The 20,394-nt window shown below is 39.4% G+C and overlaps 1 protein-coding gene across 2 annotated transcripts in view; it reads right to left on the reverse strand.

The window, feature by feature from the left end:
• ATXN7 (ataxin 7) overlaps window positions 1-20,394 on the reverse strand; it is a 92,624-nt gene that overhangs the window by 11,580 nt on the left and 60,650 nt on the right. For both annotated transcript variants that reach the window (XM_083491516.1, XM_083491517.1), the window contains 3 exons: window positions 5,364-5,619; window positions 2,834-3,093; window positions 1,223-1,305 (listed from right to left, as the gene is read on the reverse strand). In XM_083491516.1, the coding sequence (XP_083347642.1) occupies window positions 1,223-1,305; window positions 2,834-3,093; window positions 5,364-5,619 (599 nt within the window). The remainder of the gene's footprint in view (window positions 1-1,222; window positions 1,306-2,833; window positions 3,094-5,363; window positions 5,620-20,394) is intronic.

The raw sequence follows: 20,394 nt of genomic DNA on the forward strand, positions 1-20,394 counted from the left end.
TTTAGGAAAACAGAGCACAATACATAGGTGGAGGTGGGTAGTGTGGTCATTTATGAAGCATTTTTGGATCAGGAACAGTGGAATGGGGAGAATTGGTAGTGGTGGGGAGACCTTGGCAAGAAGGAACTCCAATCTAATCCACAAAAATGGATAGAGGGAAGAATACTAGGAATACAGAGAGGAAAATGGAAAAGAGCCTATTATATGCATCATACGCCTGGCTGCATAAATATATGAACTGGAATAAAGTGACACAGGCCAAACGTTCAAACAAGACCTGCAAATGCCATGTGCCATACTTGCATCTGGCATTAATAAGATATTAAAAATGAGCATTAAACCCATTAAAACGTCATAATCATGGAGTTTCTTAGGTCATGGTAAATCAAATTCAGTACATATGGTCCTAACCATAGATAGTACAGGAATTAACACTGGATTGTGTATCCAAGTTCCGCAGTGTTTGTGATATAATATAGTGGTGTTTCTTGAATTTCATTAATATCCACTTAAACATAGAAATGCCATTTTGTTAAATTACATTAGCTGCTGCTCCCTCTGCTGGAAATATAGGTGTTGTGCACAGCAGTTAAAGGGTTTTGTGTACAAGCCATTCTTCAACATGTTATAGCTATAAATACCCTACTCTACATTTTTAGTACCAGTTCAAACCCAGACAGAGATTCACAGTTGCACATCATCTTTGGTAATAAGGACAGCAAAGAGGTTTGCAGTATTGCCCTAGTAAAGGAGCTGAGGTGACAGTGTGAATGCAATTCAGAGCATATCTGATCTATATTTTTATACTGCATTTGCTTATTTTCTTTAATCATTTCATTTGCATTATTTTAGGATAGTAATTCCAGTATCTGAATTTTCTCATCAGAATTTCCTGTGGCCTTGCCTTGTTTCCCCATGTCAAAAGATGAAGTCGTATTTAAGCAGAACTCCCTATTTTGCCAAAACCTATTTGAGTATCTCCCAATTTTTTTAAAAAAGTGGGTGGGAAGGAGGAACTGGAACCATTTAGCTGCACTGTCTGAAAACACATAAATGAAGATTTAAATTAAACTAGATTTTCTTCCTATTACAGTCTAGCTCTAACCTTCTTACTACCAGTTTTCTAAGTTGTTTTCAGGGAGTTGTCTGAATCACCTAAATCAAACTTTGACTTCTCTGTCCTGACGTTCAGAAAACTTAGTTCATTAAGAAGGCATCTTACCTTGCATGTCAAAGACCTAGTACAGGGTTTCTTCGTTTCTATGTCAATGACGCCACAGTAGATATCAGGATCAAATTCTCTCTCTGTTAAATACAAATAATAATACAAATAATAACAATGCAAACAACAACAACAGCAATTTGTGCTTCATTCAGAAATTAAATTTGTTTATTTCAATGCAGAACTAACCCCAGAGTCGCTTTTGAGTTTAAGATGTGAAAGCAAGTAAAGGTATTGCCATACTTGTATTTTTCTTTACACCTACGGCCCTCTTCTTTATAGAATCCGTGAGAAAGAAACCACACAGACTCAAAGACTATGCTTTGCAAAGAAATATAAATTAAAGTAAAACTAGAAAAATGAATCATACTGTCATATTCTAACAGTTCAGTGTTACTGACATATACTATACATTTTAAGTCAAGTGGAAGCCACATCTCTCTTACATTTATATAAAAATCTATATATGATGCTATAGGTAAGAAAACGGGAGGAGAACCTTCTTAAATTCATATATTAAGATTTCAAAAAAACACAAACTGAAGAGATTAAGGAGCAGGTGCATTTATTTTTTATTTAAAAAATAACAGTGCTCTTCTTTAACTGTACATGCTTCCATAACTGGCAAAATTCCGTAAATGTGGGTCCATAAATGGTCACAGCAGCTAAGACCCAAGAGATCTATATGTGCAACCCCCATCCCGTAAGTGCTTTTCTTCCGATCCCCTGTCCAAGAGTCAACACACTGTTCATGGCTTGCCTCATTTGCTATCAAAGCTTCCAAGTTGAAAACTATATAGCTGTGTGGACTGTGTCGGTTCTTGGCCTTTATCTAGGGCTATTTCTTGCACCAGGGAAATGATTTCATACCACTTAATTCACCTAGGAGGATTAAAAAATATATATTATACTTCAAATGAGGGACACTTTAAAGGAAATAGTGAACGTTTTCACTATTAATCAGCACTTGCGTATTTCGTTTTGTGCATTTCTAGCTCATGCCACATTATGATGATTTAAGGCACATTTAATAATGTTGGCTAGGATCCAAGGAAGGCTGGGCGTGCATATGCGGCTGATTTTTCTGACCAGCAGGATCTCAAATAGTGCTGCACCAGGAGAAAAAGGGAAACTGAGTAATATCTGTGCTTTGGAACCAACCAAGAGTTAGCATTTAGATCAGGCATAGGCAAACTCGGCCCTCCAGTTGTTTTGGGACTACAACTCCCATCATCCCTAGCTAGTGGTCAGGGATGATGGGAGTTGCAGTCCCAAAACATCTGGAGGGCTGAGTTTGCCTATGCCTGATTTAGACAGCATTTCTAGTGCCCAAGATTTATTATCATACAACAGCTCTGCTCAGATGTCACACTAAACTTTGGTACAGCAATATGTGAAAGAGCCCAAACCTACCAAACCCTTGCATGTTTCGTGTCCCCTCCCAGACCCAGAACTTTGGCTAACCAGTTTCACAAATCGTTGGCTTGTTAGAAATTAACCATAGTACATCTGAAGCCGGAAGACTATGCTTCTGAACCCTTGCCAGTTGCTCTTTTATTTTTATTGTTAGGAAGCGAGATTAAAAAAAAAAAAAAGCCTTATAAAAATTACCTGACAATCTTTTGTGTAAAAATTTCCTATTATTTGTACTCTCGTCTTGCTTCTTTTCCGAGTATGGAGGCACAGAGAGAAGACCTTTACCATTCAGTATCTGTCCAGGGGAAGGCAAGGGTGGCTTTGGTATTGAGGGATTAAGGCCAGTCTTTATTGAGGAGCTCACAGTAGTAGAACAGGTTGGACCAACAGCAGGTTTCAATAGTGCACCATCTATCTTTGGATGTATTTTTTCCACTTTGACAGATGGAGTCATGCTGCAAGGAGGAAAGAGGTAATTTATTATAAAATATGTAGACTGCTTTTCAGCAAAGCAGTTTCCAACACACAGTAAAATACAGCTGAAACAGAAATCAGGAGCAGTGATATATAAAACAAACAACCCTAAACTCCAGAGCAGATCAGCCTGGTCCTCTAAAAGCCTGGGAGAACAGAAGCATCTCCATTAGTTATGTAGCCATCCATAGGCCTCTAAGGGGAAGGGAAATCCACAGCTGGAGTGTAATTACTGAGAAGGCACAACCTCACACAGCAAGCAATATTTTCTGATAATCAGTGCCCCCCCAAAAAATCTGATGGCACAGGCTGGCTGATATGGGAAAAGGTGGTTCCAAACCACATTGGTAGCCAGTGTAGATCCCACAAAATAGATGCTATATGATGTGTAGAGCAAGCAAAATTGTGGCCAAGGTGTTTCAACCGAGGAACGGCTATAGCTGCTGAACCGGCCATAGCTGGCAATAGGCAGTTCTAGCCAATAAAACTACCTGAGCTCCCAACGACAACAATGGATCTAGCAGCACCACGTACCTGCTGCTTCAGAGGCAATGCAAACTCCACCCAGAACAGGCCAAATACACAGTTCCCAAACATTAGAACCACCCACCAACAGCACTCCTCCTTTTGTCAGAATCCACCTTCTGTTTACTAGCCCTCATCCAGTCCATTACTACCTCCAGGCACCAGTTCAGCAGAGATATAGCTACATCTGGTTCAGATGGTATGAAGGAAAGAGCTGGGTGCCATTAGCATACTGATACCACCATGCCTTAACCCTCAGTGAGTGCATCCAGCAGCTTCATACAAATGGGAAACAGCACTAGGAACAGAATGAAAAAACTGTACTGTGCTTTTTTGATGACTAAAAAACTGTGGAATAAGTTAGAGCCTGCATACTGATTATGTGGGTCTTTGAATTTTATGGCTTTTTAAAAAATAAATAACTTTTAAATCAAACATATTTTGCATTTTTTGCTGTTGACCCCAATGATTTATGTGTGTCACTATTCCGTTTTACCAGAAAAGTGAACATCTCAATAAAGGCTCCCTGCCCCTTTTTAATTTGCAAACGGTCCCATGCTTAATACAATCATTAGGCATAGTTGCGGGTTTGATGGGTGCACAGACCACAATGTGAATTGCCCATCTGGGCAAAGGTTGCCACTAGATCCAAAGGAACCCATGGACTGAAAGAGTGCTTCCGTTAGTGGAGGACAAAGTCTGGATCCAACTTACTGTGTTCAATTCAAAATAGAAAATAGGATGTCTGGCTGCTCATCTCCCTTTTACAAAGCGTATGCACATTTTATTCGATCACGTTTGTTCTTCTTTCTCAGGTACACAATATATCAGATTCAGCTGTTCACTTTTAGAGTATGTGCGCAGAAACCATTTGACATTTAATACATTTCTACTTCAATGTTGCACCAGTATGATTTCTATGTCCAACAACTTTATAATGTAAACCGCCCTGTGAACTTTGGAGGCAAAGTAGTGTACAAAATTAAAAAAAATAATAATACACAAAATATAAAAATTAGTGGGTGGCCCTGACCTTCTAACTCAGAAGTTTCCAGCACGCTTAGGAAACTCAGGAAACATATTTAATCCCAGTTAGCAACTTGTAACCAACTCTTAACTTTCTTTTTGCCATATGAGCATGTTTCCTCCCCCCCCCCATTTGATATGGTTTCTCTCTTTTTCTTTATCATCCTTCCCCTTCCAGAAACATTAAAATGTGCAGCAGTGATGCTGTTGGTGCAGCCTCCTTCATATTGGATTGCAATATAATTATAAGTTACAGCTCAGCAGCTAAAAGACCAAAGCCCTGCCCTGGTGCAGATCTAATATTCCGCATAAATCCTATAGGCTAAGCCCTTCTTCTTTTGTGCCCATGTGGATTGTCCTCTTCTTTCCCTTTCAAGCACTAGTGAAGTATATAGGTCTACACACTATATTTAATGATAACCATTGTTACCTCTAACAATTATTTGCAAACCACCCACACCCCGGTTTAATGCAAGCATGGTTCCTATTAGCTCCAGAACATTATGTGCCACTATACTAGTGACTGGACGAGAAAGGGAATGGGTGGGTGGAAGATATGCATCGATCTTATGCCAGTTACTGGGAAGGAGCCCTAGACCAAAATGAAATATGCCTTTTCAAAATGAGATATACAAAATTGAGATAGTATTTGTATCCATTGCTAAACATTTAGTGCCTCTCCTTATAAGAGCATACTCACATTTTGTCATGGGGACCTTTGCTATGTACCAGGTGCATTGGCCTATTGTTTCCACTGATTGGCGGCTTGTCTTTGGGTGACTTCAACAACTTGGAACTGGATGATGACGATGCACTAGTACCTCCGCCACTGGATGAACGACTGCTCCCACCTCCGCTGCTACCTTTGCTTTTTGAAGTCAGAGGCGAAAAGAGGGAGAATACTGAAGAGGAAGGAGGGGTTAAAGGTGGCTTGCTGGAGGAGCTGTGTCTTCTTTCTGGAAGGGAAAAAGAAGGAGTATGTTAGCAAACACCGAGAATATGGAACTGGTTCTAAACCAGGTTGGAACTTCTCCTGCTCCACTGCATGTGGAAATAAAAAGCTGCTTTTTCTGGACACAGATTGCTGCTGTGTGTTGGCTTTCCACATTGTGCCCACTGTTTTTCCATACATCTGTTGTTTTACTGTTTGTTTTGCCATTGATTGCTTGGTTATTGTTGGTACTGTTTCAACTTGGTAAACCACTGTGAAAATGTTACAGGAAGTAGTGGCACACATTTTATAATAATAATAATAATAATAATAATAATAATAATAATAATAATAATAATAATAGAAGGTAAAGGGACCCCTGACCGTTAAGTCCAGTCGCGAACAACTCTGGGGTTGCGGTGACATCTCGCTTTACTGGCCGAGGGAGCCAGCATACAGCTTCCGGGTCGCTTCTGGCGAACTAGAGCAGCGCACGGAAACGCCGTTTACCTTCCCGCCGGAGTGTTACCTACTTATCTACTTGGGCTTTGATGTGCTTTCGAACTGCTAGGTTAGCAGGAATAATAATAATAATAATAATAGTGTTCATTTGGGTAAGCGTGAATATCTCTTTGCTGTAGCTTGTCTTTTGTCCCCCAGGGATCATCCCACTCTCTCCAAGCTATCAGCTGGCAATAGAAAGAAGTGCCGGAGAAGGTGGCAGGGCAATTCATCTCAAGTGGGAAAACGGCCTAGTCTGGCCCTGGGCAGGGTCCTAGCAACCTCAGTTTTTTAGTTGGCAGCCACAGCCACCTATTCCTGTTGTGGTCATGTACATGTCCCATTTATCCACTCTAACGTGGCTGGCAGCTGAATATTCGACTTAAATCCCTTGAACAGCAGCACTGCATTGAAGTCACTATGAAAGTTTTATCTAGGGTCATTCAAACTTATTTGTTACATTTATATACAACTCAAGTCCTCTTGGCAGTTTACAAACTTATTTGAAAACCCCCACTAATTATCATTTAAACTTTTGCCATCACCATCAGTTGTAAACAATACTAATCAGAAGGAATACAATCTAAAAGTCAGCATAGACACAGCACTGTAAAACCATTTCAAAACCAGCAAAAGAACACTGTCGAATATGCCTTTTGTAATTAAAAGGCCTGGGCAAATAAAAAAGTCATGGCATCTAAAATATTCAGTGGGTGTGACCAGTACTTTTTCCCCCTTTAAAAATGTTTAGGGGTACTCTGATTTTGACTCAAGAAAATCACCATTTTATAGTTCAAATCGGGGAAAACAAATACAGTAAACGGATAAAAGTACAAAGATTCACAAAATGTTTAGGGATGTGCGTACCCCTGTGTCCCCCCAGGAAAAAAAGCACTGGGTGTGACACAAGCCTCTTGGGGGAGGGCATTTTATAAACAGGGCATCAACACTGAAAAGGCTCTCTCCCTAGTAATACCCACCTTGTATTAAGAAGTGGGAAACCTAGAGAAGGACCTCCAGTGAAGATCTCAAGTACTAGGCAAGTACCTATAGGTGAAGGAGTGCAAGTTTCTGGTCTGCATGTCATGTTAAGCCAAACCATAACTTAAGGCAAGAGCGTGCAGAGCTTAGCATGTCATATGAATGCAGGCTTGTGGTTTAGATCTCCTGGACAAACCATGAGCCATAAATGCCTGAAAGCTAAACCATGAGTCAAGTTCGAACGACATGCTAAGCTAAACCATGGTTTAGTAGTCAGGGACGAGCTAGGTGGCCATGATCTCTTCTTTGGAAACCCATGTGCTTGGGCTAATGTGTGATGTGCACACCAGGCCATTCATTAAGCAATACTGCATCCATTAGGTTATGAAGAAGTGTCAATCTGCTACATTCACTGTCAAAGGCAGTAGGTTGCCGAACACCTGTTGATGGAAATCGTAGGCGAGAAGAAAGCTCTATGCTTTCTCGTGGGCTTCCCATTGGCATCTTGTTGGCCAATGTGAGGACAAGATGCTGGGCTGGACGGGCCACTGGCCTGATTTTGCAAGCTCTTATGATCTTAACCAGGCTCAAGGCTGATAAGTGTAGGCTCCTGAAGCTTCTAGCTACTGTAATTTAATCACATCCCTTAGATTCAAACAAGTACAGTGGTACCTCTGGATGCAAATGGGATCCGTTCCGGAGCCCCGTTCGCATCCAGAAGCGAACGCAACCCGCATCCGTGCATCTGTGCATGTGCTGGTCATGATTCGCCGCTTCTGCGCATGACATCATTTTTATCGTCTGCGCATGCGCAAGTAGCGAAACCTGGAAGTAATGCACTCCGTTACTTCCGGGTCGCCGCAGCACGCAACCCGAAAATACTTATCCCGAAGCTACTTCAACCCCAGGTATGGCTGTATTCAAAATTCAGCATTAGGACTTATGATACAGGCACGGGATTTTCTCCCCTTACTGTAACAGAAGAGCCAGACACTTTTAAAAGGAATGTGTATTTCCAGTTTTATCAGTTGTTAATTTTAAAAAGTATAATATGAAATGAAATCTAGCAACATGACTGCAAAAGTATATTACCATTGCACTATCTGGAAGGGCTACAAAACCAAGCTTCCTTGCAGATTATCTAGGTATTTTTTATTTATTTATTGCTAGTCTAGTATTTCCTATGACTGAAAAAAAAAAGCACAAACTTGGCAGGGACTATTTCCTCCATTACCTAACTCTTGCATCCAGAATACACATAGTCCTCTATTTAGGTACTGCAGAGATTCTATGAGCAATACTTTTCTCCTCCCCTTTCCCTGTTCATAACCTGACCAGACCAGTTATGGCAGAACTCTGACAAGAAACCAACACCGGAAGCTCAACACAAATCCCCAAAATGATTATACAGATTTTTGAATATGTTTAGCCTTGATTATAAGGGCTGTTGGAATGGCTGTATATTTAAGGCGAGTTGCTTTTTCACCTTTCTATCTTTTTAAAGCCTGAAAATCCTATTCATCATAAAATCAAGACAAATTATATCAGTAAGAAATTTGGCTTGAAAATCTGCCTTGTGAAGGATATAAAGAGTAGCTGAATCACAGCAGTTTTAAAACCTTTCTTTGAACTACACCCTTTTTATTCAATTCTTTGCTCATCCAATACATACACTGAATATGTAGAGGGAAATATGATTTAGGGCAGAAAGATCAAGGGAAAGTGTGAATGCCTGGAGGCTAAGGTGTAAACTGGCTGAGTAAGAGAACGTATTTAGATGTTGAGGTCGAGTACCTTAACTTCTAATTTCCTTGCTCTCTGGTGCAGAAGCAGATCTGCGAGCACCTTAATGTTTCTCTGGAACTGAAGGTTTTGGATCCAAGAACTGCAACTAGAGTCTGTTCTATTCTGGGCACAACTAGAGAAACTGTTTTGTGTGTTTTTTAACCTTTGGGTTTAACAAATATCCGACCTGCTTTAAACCTGTTATGAAAGAAGTTACTAGTAAGCAATAAGGTTGTATAGATAAACCTGTCAAGTATACATTCCTACTGCATAACTGTTCATTCAAACACACAAAATCTGAGAAGAGACACATCTCTTCCTCCTTCCAGAGTGTCTACCCACCAATTCATCACACAGGAGACAGTGGCATTATTCATTAATCGTCATTACCGGCTTAAGGATCTGCCGCCCCCAGATATCTCATAAGGAATCACAAGAAAAACAGTGGTATCAGGAAAACTCTGGAATAGCCCTGCGTAAGCCTCACTGACTCTTCATACGAAATAAGAAAGGGCCTGAAATAGCCCCTTCAGATTAACCTAATATTTTTTTCAACCAAAAATCTGCATAGCTATTTTTTATACCACACATAAATGAAGAGTCAGCAATTGGTGGCCCTATGCAGTATGTCCCCTCTGTGAGGTCCTCAAGATTTACTGATAATTTATAAACACCAGCTTTCTTTTCTGAAATTAAAGTCTACATCCTTGCATGAAGTCACAGGCCATCTAATTTTGGTCAGCTTTCACACCTCAGGGATGGGAATGAAAACCAGATATCTAAATGTGTACTTTCATTTTTATAAATAATAAAGGAATATCCCATGTTTGTACATCAAGACATTAAATAATACTTGGGGAGGAGTATACTTGGGATATGGATATATCACTTCCTGAAAAGGTGGCATTGCATAGAGAACAGACAGGGGGGAACTGCAAAGCCAGGATAAAGGATCTACTCATCTGGAATTCCAGCAGCCTTTTTGGGTGTGGGTGTGTAAATTTAATATTTCATGTTCATCTCTGTACACATTTGTGGCCAAACCATAAATTATCTCAAAGCATGCTTGCTATTTCAGGGTCTGTGATAGTAATTGCACAAATAGCAACCAAAAGAACTACAATCGGAGTATGTTCATATGCAAGTTTGATGCTCTTGCTTGATTTATGACCAAATTTCACTGTGGCAGTCAGTGGTGCACTAAATGCAAACTCTAAATCCTAGGATTGCCACTCCATCCCAAGAACAACATAATCCTCGGATTATTTGATCAATCACATGATCAATCATAGATGGGGTGAAAACACCACCACAGATTAGTAAGAGGCACAAAGAATCCTAATTCAAGTTTATTCTTCTTAATTGTTAGGATTAGCATTCAAGCTAATTCATCGAACACCTCTAAATCAACCAGACCCTCCCAGCCAATCAGCAAAACAAGGTAGGGCTCTCTGAGGTGTCAAAACGACACATTTAAACTTAAAAATGAACCATATGCTTCTGTTGTAATTCTGAGTTCTATATAAAAAGTGGGGGGACCCCAGACGTCTGGGAGCAAATAAATCTCTGCATTGATTCACTTCTAGTTTTCCTCTTAGTAATCTTCCACCATATCCGAAAACAGACCATTTAGTCTATTTACAAAACTACGTGCTGTGCAAGTATATTTGCATTTTATAGCCTAGTAAATTGTGTGCTTCTAAATGGGACAAAGTACTAAGTGCCAAGTGTCTTTTTATAACAATGGCGAGATTCCCAGAGTGGATTTGCTAACTTACTATTTGGAGGCCTTAAAAGTTCAGCAGTGCTTTAGGATTTTGCTAGAGCCAATATTAGTGATACTGAACCCTTACAAGAAGCAAAAAGAAAAAAGAAAAGGCTAGATATTTCTACCTTCTTAGCTACTGTACACTTAGCAAATCTTAAATCCCAATACAAGTCAATGTTAAAAATAGTATCTGATCCATTCATTGGCAAGTTACCAGTACTGTATCTTCTATTTTACATGTCTTAAAATGACAGGGGAGTTACATTGTAACACACACATATATAAACTATTGGTTGAGAAACTGATGTAACAACTAACACTCATTAATTTGCAATGTATAGTTTTGATTGACAGAAATATCATTAACGGCATTTTTCACTAGGCTACTCAGGCAGTGTTTGTTAATTGTTTTGACAGTGAAGTCTTCAATGGTGATATAAATTTCAATATTAGACTAGGATGGTAAAGGTAGAAAAATGGCATATCTAGACAAAATTACAAATCCAACGTTTCATGTACCAAAATATTTTTAAGAAGGAACTGAGCAACAGATGTAGATTTTGGATATCCAACATCAAATGAGACCTTCATGTGAAGGGGCTTTTGTGAGGTAACTGATGAAATTATATATTATGTCTTCTTTTGTTTGAAAAGTGTGAATACTTGGACCTAATAAAATGGGAATATAACTGGACTATTTTTATCTGTAAAGCCACCCTGTGAGTAATATTATATAGGGTATTATAGTATGAAAATCAAGGCCTAGAGAGAGTGCATCTCTTTTATCTGGTAGTAATTAAAGAGGAGATCTGAAAGACAGAATCTGCTGCTTATCCAGTATTAAGCTGATACTTTGCAGGAGAATTACTCTTAGATTTCACTGGCAGCACCCTCACTCCCCAGCCTAAAGAACCCATGTGAGATCAACTATCCCTTCTCAGGACATAAAATCATGGCATTACACCTCAAACCTCACACAACTGTACATTAAAGCATGAAGTATGTGACAAGAACAGCTCATAACACATGTCCCATCTCTTTGTGTATGATATGACAGATACCAGAATATAAATTTGAGAGTTGTCAAAATTGTATTTTAAAAGCATGAACTCACGCTGAGGTGAAAGGTTGAAATCCAATGCTGGCATTCCATTTGCACAGCTTTTGATCCCATAGTGGAGTCTGCTCACATAAGAGAAGGGAGACAATTTTCTACAATTCCCCCTTCCCTGTAGCTCCCCACACCACATCCAAAACTATTCCACACAGATTTTCAGGGATTACGTGCAGCTGCATCAGAAAAGGGAAACTGGCTCTCAGGGATGGTTGTCTTTCTAACTTTCTGTTATGCCACACCCCATGGCAGCCATTTTCTGTTATGCCATGTGTGACTGGTGCCACCAGCACTCTCTCAAAATTCAAAATGTGTCCACTAGTCCAAAAAGATTGGTGGCACCTGGTCTACACTGCTGCTGATTCATCACTTTTTTCTTTTAACTGTTTGCCTCAGGAACTGGCGAATAGAATGCCTACACTCTTCTTCTCTTCCTCCTGCATCAGGAGGTTTGAAACTAAGAAAATGAGTTAAAATTCCACTGGCCCTTCTTTAGATTTAGGATCCTATTAGTTACCTTAATAGATCATAATCTGGCCAGTTCATTTGTCAGCTGTACTGCATTAAAAAAATTAAAATTCTTCAATACACAACTTCTAATACATGAGCAATCGTGCTCTAAAGATTTACGACAACAGGTTCATAGATAGTTTATTAATCTGATGGCTTCCTAAAATGGTAACACAAAATGAAAATAACAGTCTGACCTGCTATCACAGAGCACCTTACACCAGTTAAGGCAAACATGTTTACTGAGATTCTGTGGGGGTGAAAACAAAAGCCAGACTATGGTACTAGGCACAGAATTCAGCACTGAATAAATTTCTCCCTCTGTGTGTGTGCAAAAATCCAGAAGGATGATAGAACAGTTGGGAGTGGGATTTCCCACTGTGAAAGAAGCACAATGATGGTGCCTACTAATAGAAAGCATTTCTCCCATGCCTGGTTATTACTACAATAACTATGATTGAATAAAGATGAAGCCGCCGTTAACGGTCATAAGATCTGCACTTCTCTCCCTCCCTTTTATTGACAATCATTAATGTGCAAATCAGGATACACAGACAGTTCCTGTCCATCAGTTCATGCATTTCCCACTTCTAACCTGTTGAGAAGCACTTCAAAATGTTTTTAAAGCTTTGTAGAGAAGAGTTTTTAAAATTCTTATTAATATCTTAATATCAGGTTGCACTCTTCCCAGGGAGTGGGAAACCCCTACTCCCCACACTGCTGCTGTTGCAAAGTTTACTCTTTTTATACACATCTGCTCCACTATCACAGACGAATTCTGAACAGGAATCATCTTCAGCAGTTCTTGTAGCAGATGGAGTAGATAAATTTTATTGATCCTTTTCTGGGACAATGCATCAGCCCAGTGGCGTAGCGTGGGGGGCGCAGGGGGGGGGGCCCGGCCGCACCGGGCGCAACATCTGGGGGTTTGGGTTAGGGGGCGCAAATTCACGGGTTAGGGGGCGCAAATCCATGGGTTAGGGGGCGCAAATCCACGGGTTAGGGGGCACAAATTACTTGCCTTGCCCCGGGTGCTGACAACCCACGCTACGCCACTGCATCAGCCTAGAATTTCCTTTAGTTTTGCTGTTCTACCGTCAGTACAAAACACAACAGCTGACATAATCTGTATGGTAAATCAGACGCTAGATAGAAACATTAAGTCCAATGGCTGTGGAAAGTGCAACAGTAGTTCAAAAACAGCAGACTGAGTGGCAGGCAGTAGTTTTAAGTGGAAGCTGTCAGGAGAAGCTACCAGAAGAACAGGAATCCAAGGAACATTGTAAATACGTCACAAGACCTTTTCACTGTTCTGCATCAGCTTTAACAAATACGCCACAGGGCTTTCTAACATGTGGAAATTTTCTGCCGTCATAATATTGGCAGTATAATATTTAATATATGAATTAATGAACTATTTACCCTTTGTACTAGTTTCCCAACAACTTTTATCCCAGCTTTTGTAATTCAATAAAAACAGACCCCAATGTTCTTCTTTAAAACAAATATTTTTAACATCTGTCAATGCCTTGATAAACATTAAGATCTGAAAAGGTTTCTAGACAGTTATTGAAAACAGATGGATAAAAACTAAAAGATCTCAATTTGACCTTGCTTACTGCTTGTCTTTTGTCTTGAGCAAGACATGGCTTTGGACATTATACAGTACTACACTAATCCATGGTTTTGCCCTGGATAGTACAGCAGTAACAAGAACTGAGGAGAAGCACTGTGGCCGCAACCTTTGGTACAGAATCCCACATGGATTTTTTCCTCTTTTTTTGCACAAAGCCATGGTGTGGCTTACTGTTACATGTGAACCAGAACTATGGCAAAGAAGGCACATTTTCTGACTGAACCACCTACTGAAACCCTACAGTGTTTCCTATATTCAAAGACCAGAGGTGGATTTAGCTCAATGGGATGCTATTTTGCTGATGTGTCTGTGTGTGTAGGGGAGAGGGACACAGCTGTGCTATCTTGGAAACAGAGGGGTGAAATTTTCATTTACTTATTTTCCCTGTCTTACAGGTTTTTTGAATTCCCAAATTTATATTCTGATAACTTTAGGGTCAATTGCAATTATAAAATATGCCAAGAAACAGAATGTTGCAGTGTAACTTTTTGTGGCACCAAAGGGGTTCAAGCAGGTGTAACAGGCTATTAGACAAAGCATAACTGGGTAGAAACAAACTGCTTTGTTGACGTGAGGATTTTTTTAAAAAAAGAACACCTTTGCAATACTAGCAGCACTTCTGATTAAGAACAAGAGACACTTGGTCATTCAATTAACTTTAATGTAGTTATGTTGGCAAAATATTCTAGACTCTTGCAGTATAATTACTATGTGCTGCCTAGAAGGATTACAACAGAAATTCTAGCATACAGGCAGCTTCGTGCTTTGTCACTGATAAAATTGAGTGATGATTCAGAGTAAACAATAAGGGCAAACCACACTATGTTTGCACGGTAAGATGCTCTTAAATTTTATTTTATATTTATACATGTACATAAAACTCAGCGAAATGTTATCGGGGGCGAGAGGAAATCTCTAGTATTATGGACGTTGGGATGCAAAAAAAAAAAAAAGTAAACAAATAAATAATCACCAATTGTCTTAGTGTTACAAATATAACTGCAGTATATGTAGTGTGATAAGGTCACCAATTTATTTTCACATTTCAGCTTCAAGAGATTTACAATGACAAAATTATTACTATCTCTTGTCGTAAACAGAAGTCTTGTGTTTATAGCACTCTGACATGTAAATTTATGTTGTTCAATTGTGCTATGAAGGGGAGTTAAATATGCTTTTCAGGTGATTAGCTTCTAAAATTAGCTTATTAAGCCAGTGCTTGTTAATAAATCAAACAAAACAAACACAGCACTTACAATCAGAAGGCTGAAATTACCAGATACAAATTTCTTTGTATCTTTTGTTGCTTACCCTTGTCAAATGTTTTTTCTTTTACAAAAATGTGCATTTTAAACTTCTGCAGAGAAGCCGCTTTAACACAGATCACATTCTGTTCAGGGAACTTATTTTGATCACAGAAGCACTTTAATCATAAATATGATTAACAAAATAACAGCTTAAGCGTTTTAAGCACGCAAAAATGTTAATCTTAGACATCAGTCAGCTTTGTAAACAATTACACGTCTTTGCGATACAGTTTAAAAAGAGCTACTATGTTCCAAAATACTGTGATAGCTCCATGCAAACATCAGCATTTCGTCTGAGTTAATAGCAAACTCAACTCCCATCTGCGTTTGAACTTTGGCCAAATCACATTTCAGAATGGCTTATGTGGGCCGCTTGCAGCAGTTAATCCCTCATTTTGAGATTATCCACTTTGATCAACTAACTCTGCAAAGGCCATCTACGGGACTTCAACACTATTCACAGCTCCACCTCTGGCAGAGCGAGAGAGAAAGCAAACTTACAAAAATGCACACAAGTGTAAGTCTCTCCGTTTCATGTCGTGTTAGTACAGAACTATACCAACCTTCTGCAAACTCCATTCAGATCTGGGATCCCTGCCAACTCCTGCCTCTGAAAACTGCACCAGACAGTTACCCAGAGCTTTCAAGCCCTGTCTAAAGGAAAAAGGCTGTTCTGGAAAGCCTTCTTGTTTCACTCCCCCATTCACATAATTTCACCGTGCTTCACTGCACACTTGCCACTGAAGCTTGCATCATAATTTGGGTCTGCCCACAAACTCCAAATAGGCTCCATGTTTGGGTTTATGTAACGTTTGCTGTTACAGTGAAGTCCGCTTGAGTCACAAAGGTCCTGGCAGATAACTAGTGAAAACAGGGAGGAGGAGTCTAATTTTATCTAACATGGTCACACCAGGAATCCTCGCTCATGTAAATTAATCCCTCTGTTTTCAGACAACCTGGCAGAGTTTGAGAGGCCCGTACTTAAAACAATCTACCATATAATGTGCTAATCAGCTACTGCCCCAGTTTCCTTTACAACAGCTATCATTCAACATGCAATAACAAATCCTGGTACAATATGAACTGCATGATGAAGACTCATGCAACACTGCAGCTTTTCAAAAGGAGTATTTAATAGAACTTTTCACAACTAGCACGCTTCAGAACTATTCTATAAAATTACTTAATATTCTGAATACTAAATTCTAACTCCCCCCCCCAGCCACTTAATATACTTTATCAGAGCTTTGCTGTGTACATGAATGAATGAATGCTCCTTTCCTGCATACGTAACTCTGAGCTGCAAAAATAATCTAGACAACCAGTTGTTAACACAGAATTAGTTCACAAGGATGCCAATAACTCTGAACACTTGGATTTTACCTGAAAAAAATTCTCCCTCACTTTGGAATGTTGCGAGATCTTTATGCCGGTCTGCATATATATATTGGAATGATTTTTAACCACTATTGTACGTGGAATTGCTTTTAAATATTTAATATATTGAATTGTTTTTACCATTTCTGTAGTAGCTGTTTTAGAATTGTGTATTTTATTGCTGGAACCCACCCTGAGACTTTATGGTAAAGGATGGGTAAAAAAAATCTAATAAAATAAAGAATAACCGAAAATTTTGCAAAGCAAGTATTTATAGAACCATAGAGGTGGAAGGGATCCTGGAGGACATCAAGTCCAATCCCTTGCAAGATGCAAGATGCAGCATCCTTGACAGTAGATTATCTGGATTCTCTTCAAATATCTGCAGTGAAAGAAATCTCTGCGTCTTCACAATTTTGACCCATTGGTTCTACTAGTTCTTCCCTCTGGAGTAACAAACAATATCTAACACCCAGCTGTCTGGACAGTCCAAGCTGAGGATAAGATATGTTATCCCCCTCCCAGTTTAAAATTTAAACCACAGAAGGGGAGTGCCTGTTCCTACATTGCCACATCTTAAAATATTGCTTGCAAATTGTCCAGAGGAAGTGGTTATAGAACAGTCTATTAATAAGAAGTCAACAAACATCAAGAATAAATAAATACTAATATTCCAATAAAAGTAATTACAAAACCAATTCCTGGATTCATTCCAAGGTAAAATGTAAGCAACAACAACAGAAAACCCTCACATCAAGAACCTTTGGCTACCAGGGAAAACTCTGAGACACCTAAACAGAATGTAAAATCATTATTGCATACCCCCCTTTAAAAAATAAAAATAAAAATTGATGACTCAGTATAACACCTTTAAGCTCTTTTGCTGTATTTGGTGTTTTATATTTGCTAAATAAGATCCAAATTTATTTTGGGCATTTCCCAAAAAACTTATAGTTTCAAGTTTGGTTTAGAAACGAAACTTCAGTAGGATTTAACTATCAGTGTGCAGCTCACAATTTGTAATGGGGCTGTGTGCTGAGCGATGACCTAAACTATTTGAGGCATCATAGCCTAGATGAATCTTAAGAAAGATGATAGGCTGAAAAAACAAGTAGGTGCAAATGTCATAATCTAGCTATCCAAAAATGAACAACAGCTATTCCTTATTCACCACAGTTGCAACAGAGGCTTGATACTGGTTATCAGCAATGGTATCAAATAAATTTAAAAACATATAAAAAAAGGGTGGCATCTAACTTTTCTTGGTGCTAAATCCGGACAAAGCCATGGAAACATTTTAATTCTAGAATCATGATTTAGCACGTGATCACATTGACAAAGGAATTTTTTCCAGTACTTCGTACTAGAAGTGTTTCTGTTTCATAAGAACATTAGTGGGTGCCATTTGCAAATACAATATCAGGCAAGTTGGGCAGTGCCAAAGTTTATAGCATTGTTTACTAAATACAAGTAAAGCAAACATAATAAATAAGATCACTCTAGAGCATCAGAGAATTCTCCTATGGAAAATAAAAAAATATGGTAAAAATTACCCTAATTTGCATTGATATTTTTTTTAAATCCTAATTCAATTTGTTTGTTTTTGAAAGCCCACAACAGTGGCAACACAGCATTTCATATAAACACATTCTGTTCTGTATCACAGAACAGAAAGCCCCAAGAGTGCTGGCTAGGAACTTCAGATACAGTGCGTTGTAACAGTAGTACCAGGCAAAACACAAAGTCCCTCCATAACCTCAGACCAATTAGGATGACTCCAATTCCTACAGCTAACTGACAGGCTAGCTGAATCAATAGATTGTGAAATTGAAGTTCAGGTTGCACAGCTGCTTGACAATCTCACATCTGCTAGGGGCTAAAGTCAGTTCTGCAGAATTTAATCACTTGTCCAGAAACAATGACATTAGGAAACCTAATTACTAAACATCTTCGAGGTGAAGCCTCTTTTATCCACAACCTCGACAGAAATTTGACAGGCAACGCATGTTGGCTAGGAAGTATAGCATGGAGGAAGCACAGTCCAAGGGAAGGAATAGAAGACCAGTCTTTTTTTTGGGGGGGGGGGCAGAAAAGTACAGATGAAATGAATAGAGACCTTCATAAACATAAAAGTATTGTTGTAGGATTGTTCCCAGAGATTGATTTGATTATTAGGAGCACTCTATTAAACCTCAGCGCCTAGGACTTGCCGATCGTCAGGTCGGCGGTTCGAATCCCCGCGGTGGGGTGCGGTCCCGTTGCTCAGTCCCAGCGCCTGCCAACCTAGCAGTTCGAAAGCACCCCCGGGTGCAAGTAGATAAATAGGGACTGCTACGGCGGGAAGGTAAACGGCATTTCCGTGTGCTGCGCTGGCTCGCCAGATGCAGCTTGTCACGCTGGCCACGTGACCCGGAAGTGTCCTCGGACAGCGCTGGCCCCCAGCCTCTTAAGCGAGATGGGCGTGCAACCCCAGAGTCGGACACGACTGGCCCGTACGGGCAGGGGTACCTTTACCTTTTTATATGAGTAGGTAAATTCAGGTGTAGAGGCAACTTTCCATTTAGCAAAATGAAGTGGTAAGCACACCAAAAAAGACCAGCAACTAGAGCTATAAAAGACGGGGAGCCGTTTTACCTTCTTCAACTATAATGGCATAATTGATTTTAAAGTTTGAAATGTTTAAAAAGCAAACATTTTACATTTGAGAATGACATTAGCAGTTGGAATATACCTGCTATATTCATTAGTGTTATTGTGAAACAATTTCTGCTGCCCACAAAGAGAGATATTGCTGGGACAGAATAAAAAAAATTAGATATTGTAAGTGTTAGCTTTGGGGGCATGCACACCATGCTGCCCCCATGCCCCCCAGCTTGCCTGTTCAGTTCTGCCAAGTTGTATACGGAGATGACAAAAATTCCGCTCTTGTGTATCAGTCCTCTGACAAGAACAAAGATGACTTAAGTGATGAGGAGGAGGAGAAAAAGTCTAACTCTACTAGCCTTCTTCTAAGATTACCATGCAAGACTAACACTAGCAATGAGTTAGTTTAAACTGTCTTGCTTGGAAGAAGAATGTGTGAACTAGAAATACTTCTACCCAGTGCTTTTTTTCTAAAAAAAAATGTTTAGGGGTATTCTCATTTTGACTCAAGAAAAGCACCATTTTATAGTTTAAATCGGGGAAAATAAACACAGTAAATGGACAGAAGTACAAAGATTCACAGTCTGTTTAGGGGTATGCCTACCCCTGCGTCCCCCCAGAAAAAAAAGTACTGCTTCTACTTTTCCAAATAACACAAAACACACATTTCACACATTATTCTTCATGCTATTCCACATGCACACATTGCAAGTGATTTAGCAGGAGAATTATCACAACCTCAGCACTGGTGGAGATGGCACTGCCTAAGATCGGAAAAGCCAAGAATATGTTCTGCAACTTGAACCAGTCTACCTCAAGCATAACATAATTCATTTGGCACAGAACACATGTGTTGCAGAACAACTACTTCTGGAATATTTAGTGATCTTTAAATATTTAGAGATCTTTAAAAACATGTACCCTGCACAGATAACCTTGGTTTTGGACTGAGTGGCACAGAAATACCACCTTAAGTAAAGGTTTTCCGTGTAACTTTACTTACTTGAATTCATGCATTTGAATTAACAGCAGGGCAACTGTATAGAAATTTCAGACATGCCCAGTGAGTTTTGTTTTATTTATTTTTAAAAACCCACAAACCATTACACCATTTATGGATAAACTAATGTAGGTGTTTTCCATGTTTTCAGTATCCCTGTACCAGAATAAAAGTGTTG

Source organism: Podarcis liolepis, assembly GCF_965112155.1.
Source record: "Podarcis liolepis genome assembly, chromosome: 2".
In the NCBI taxonomy this organism is placed as follows: Eukaryota; Metazoa; Chordata; class Lepidosauria; order Squamata; family Lacertidae; genus Podarcis; species Podarcis liolepis.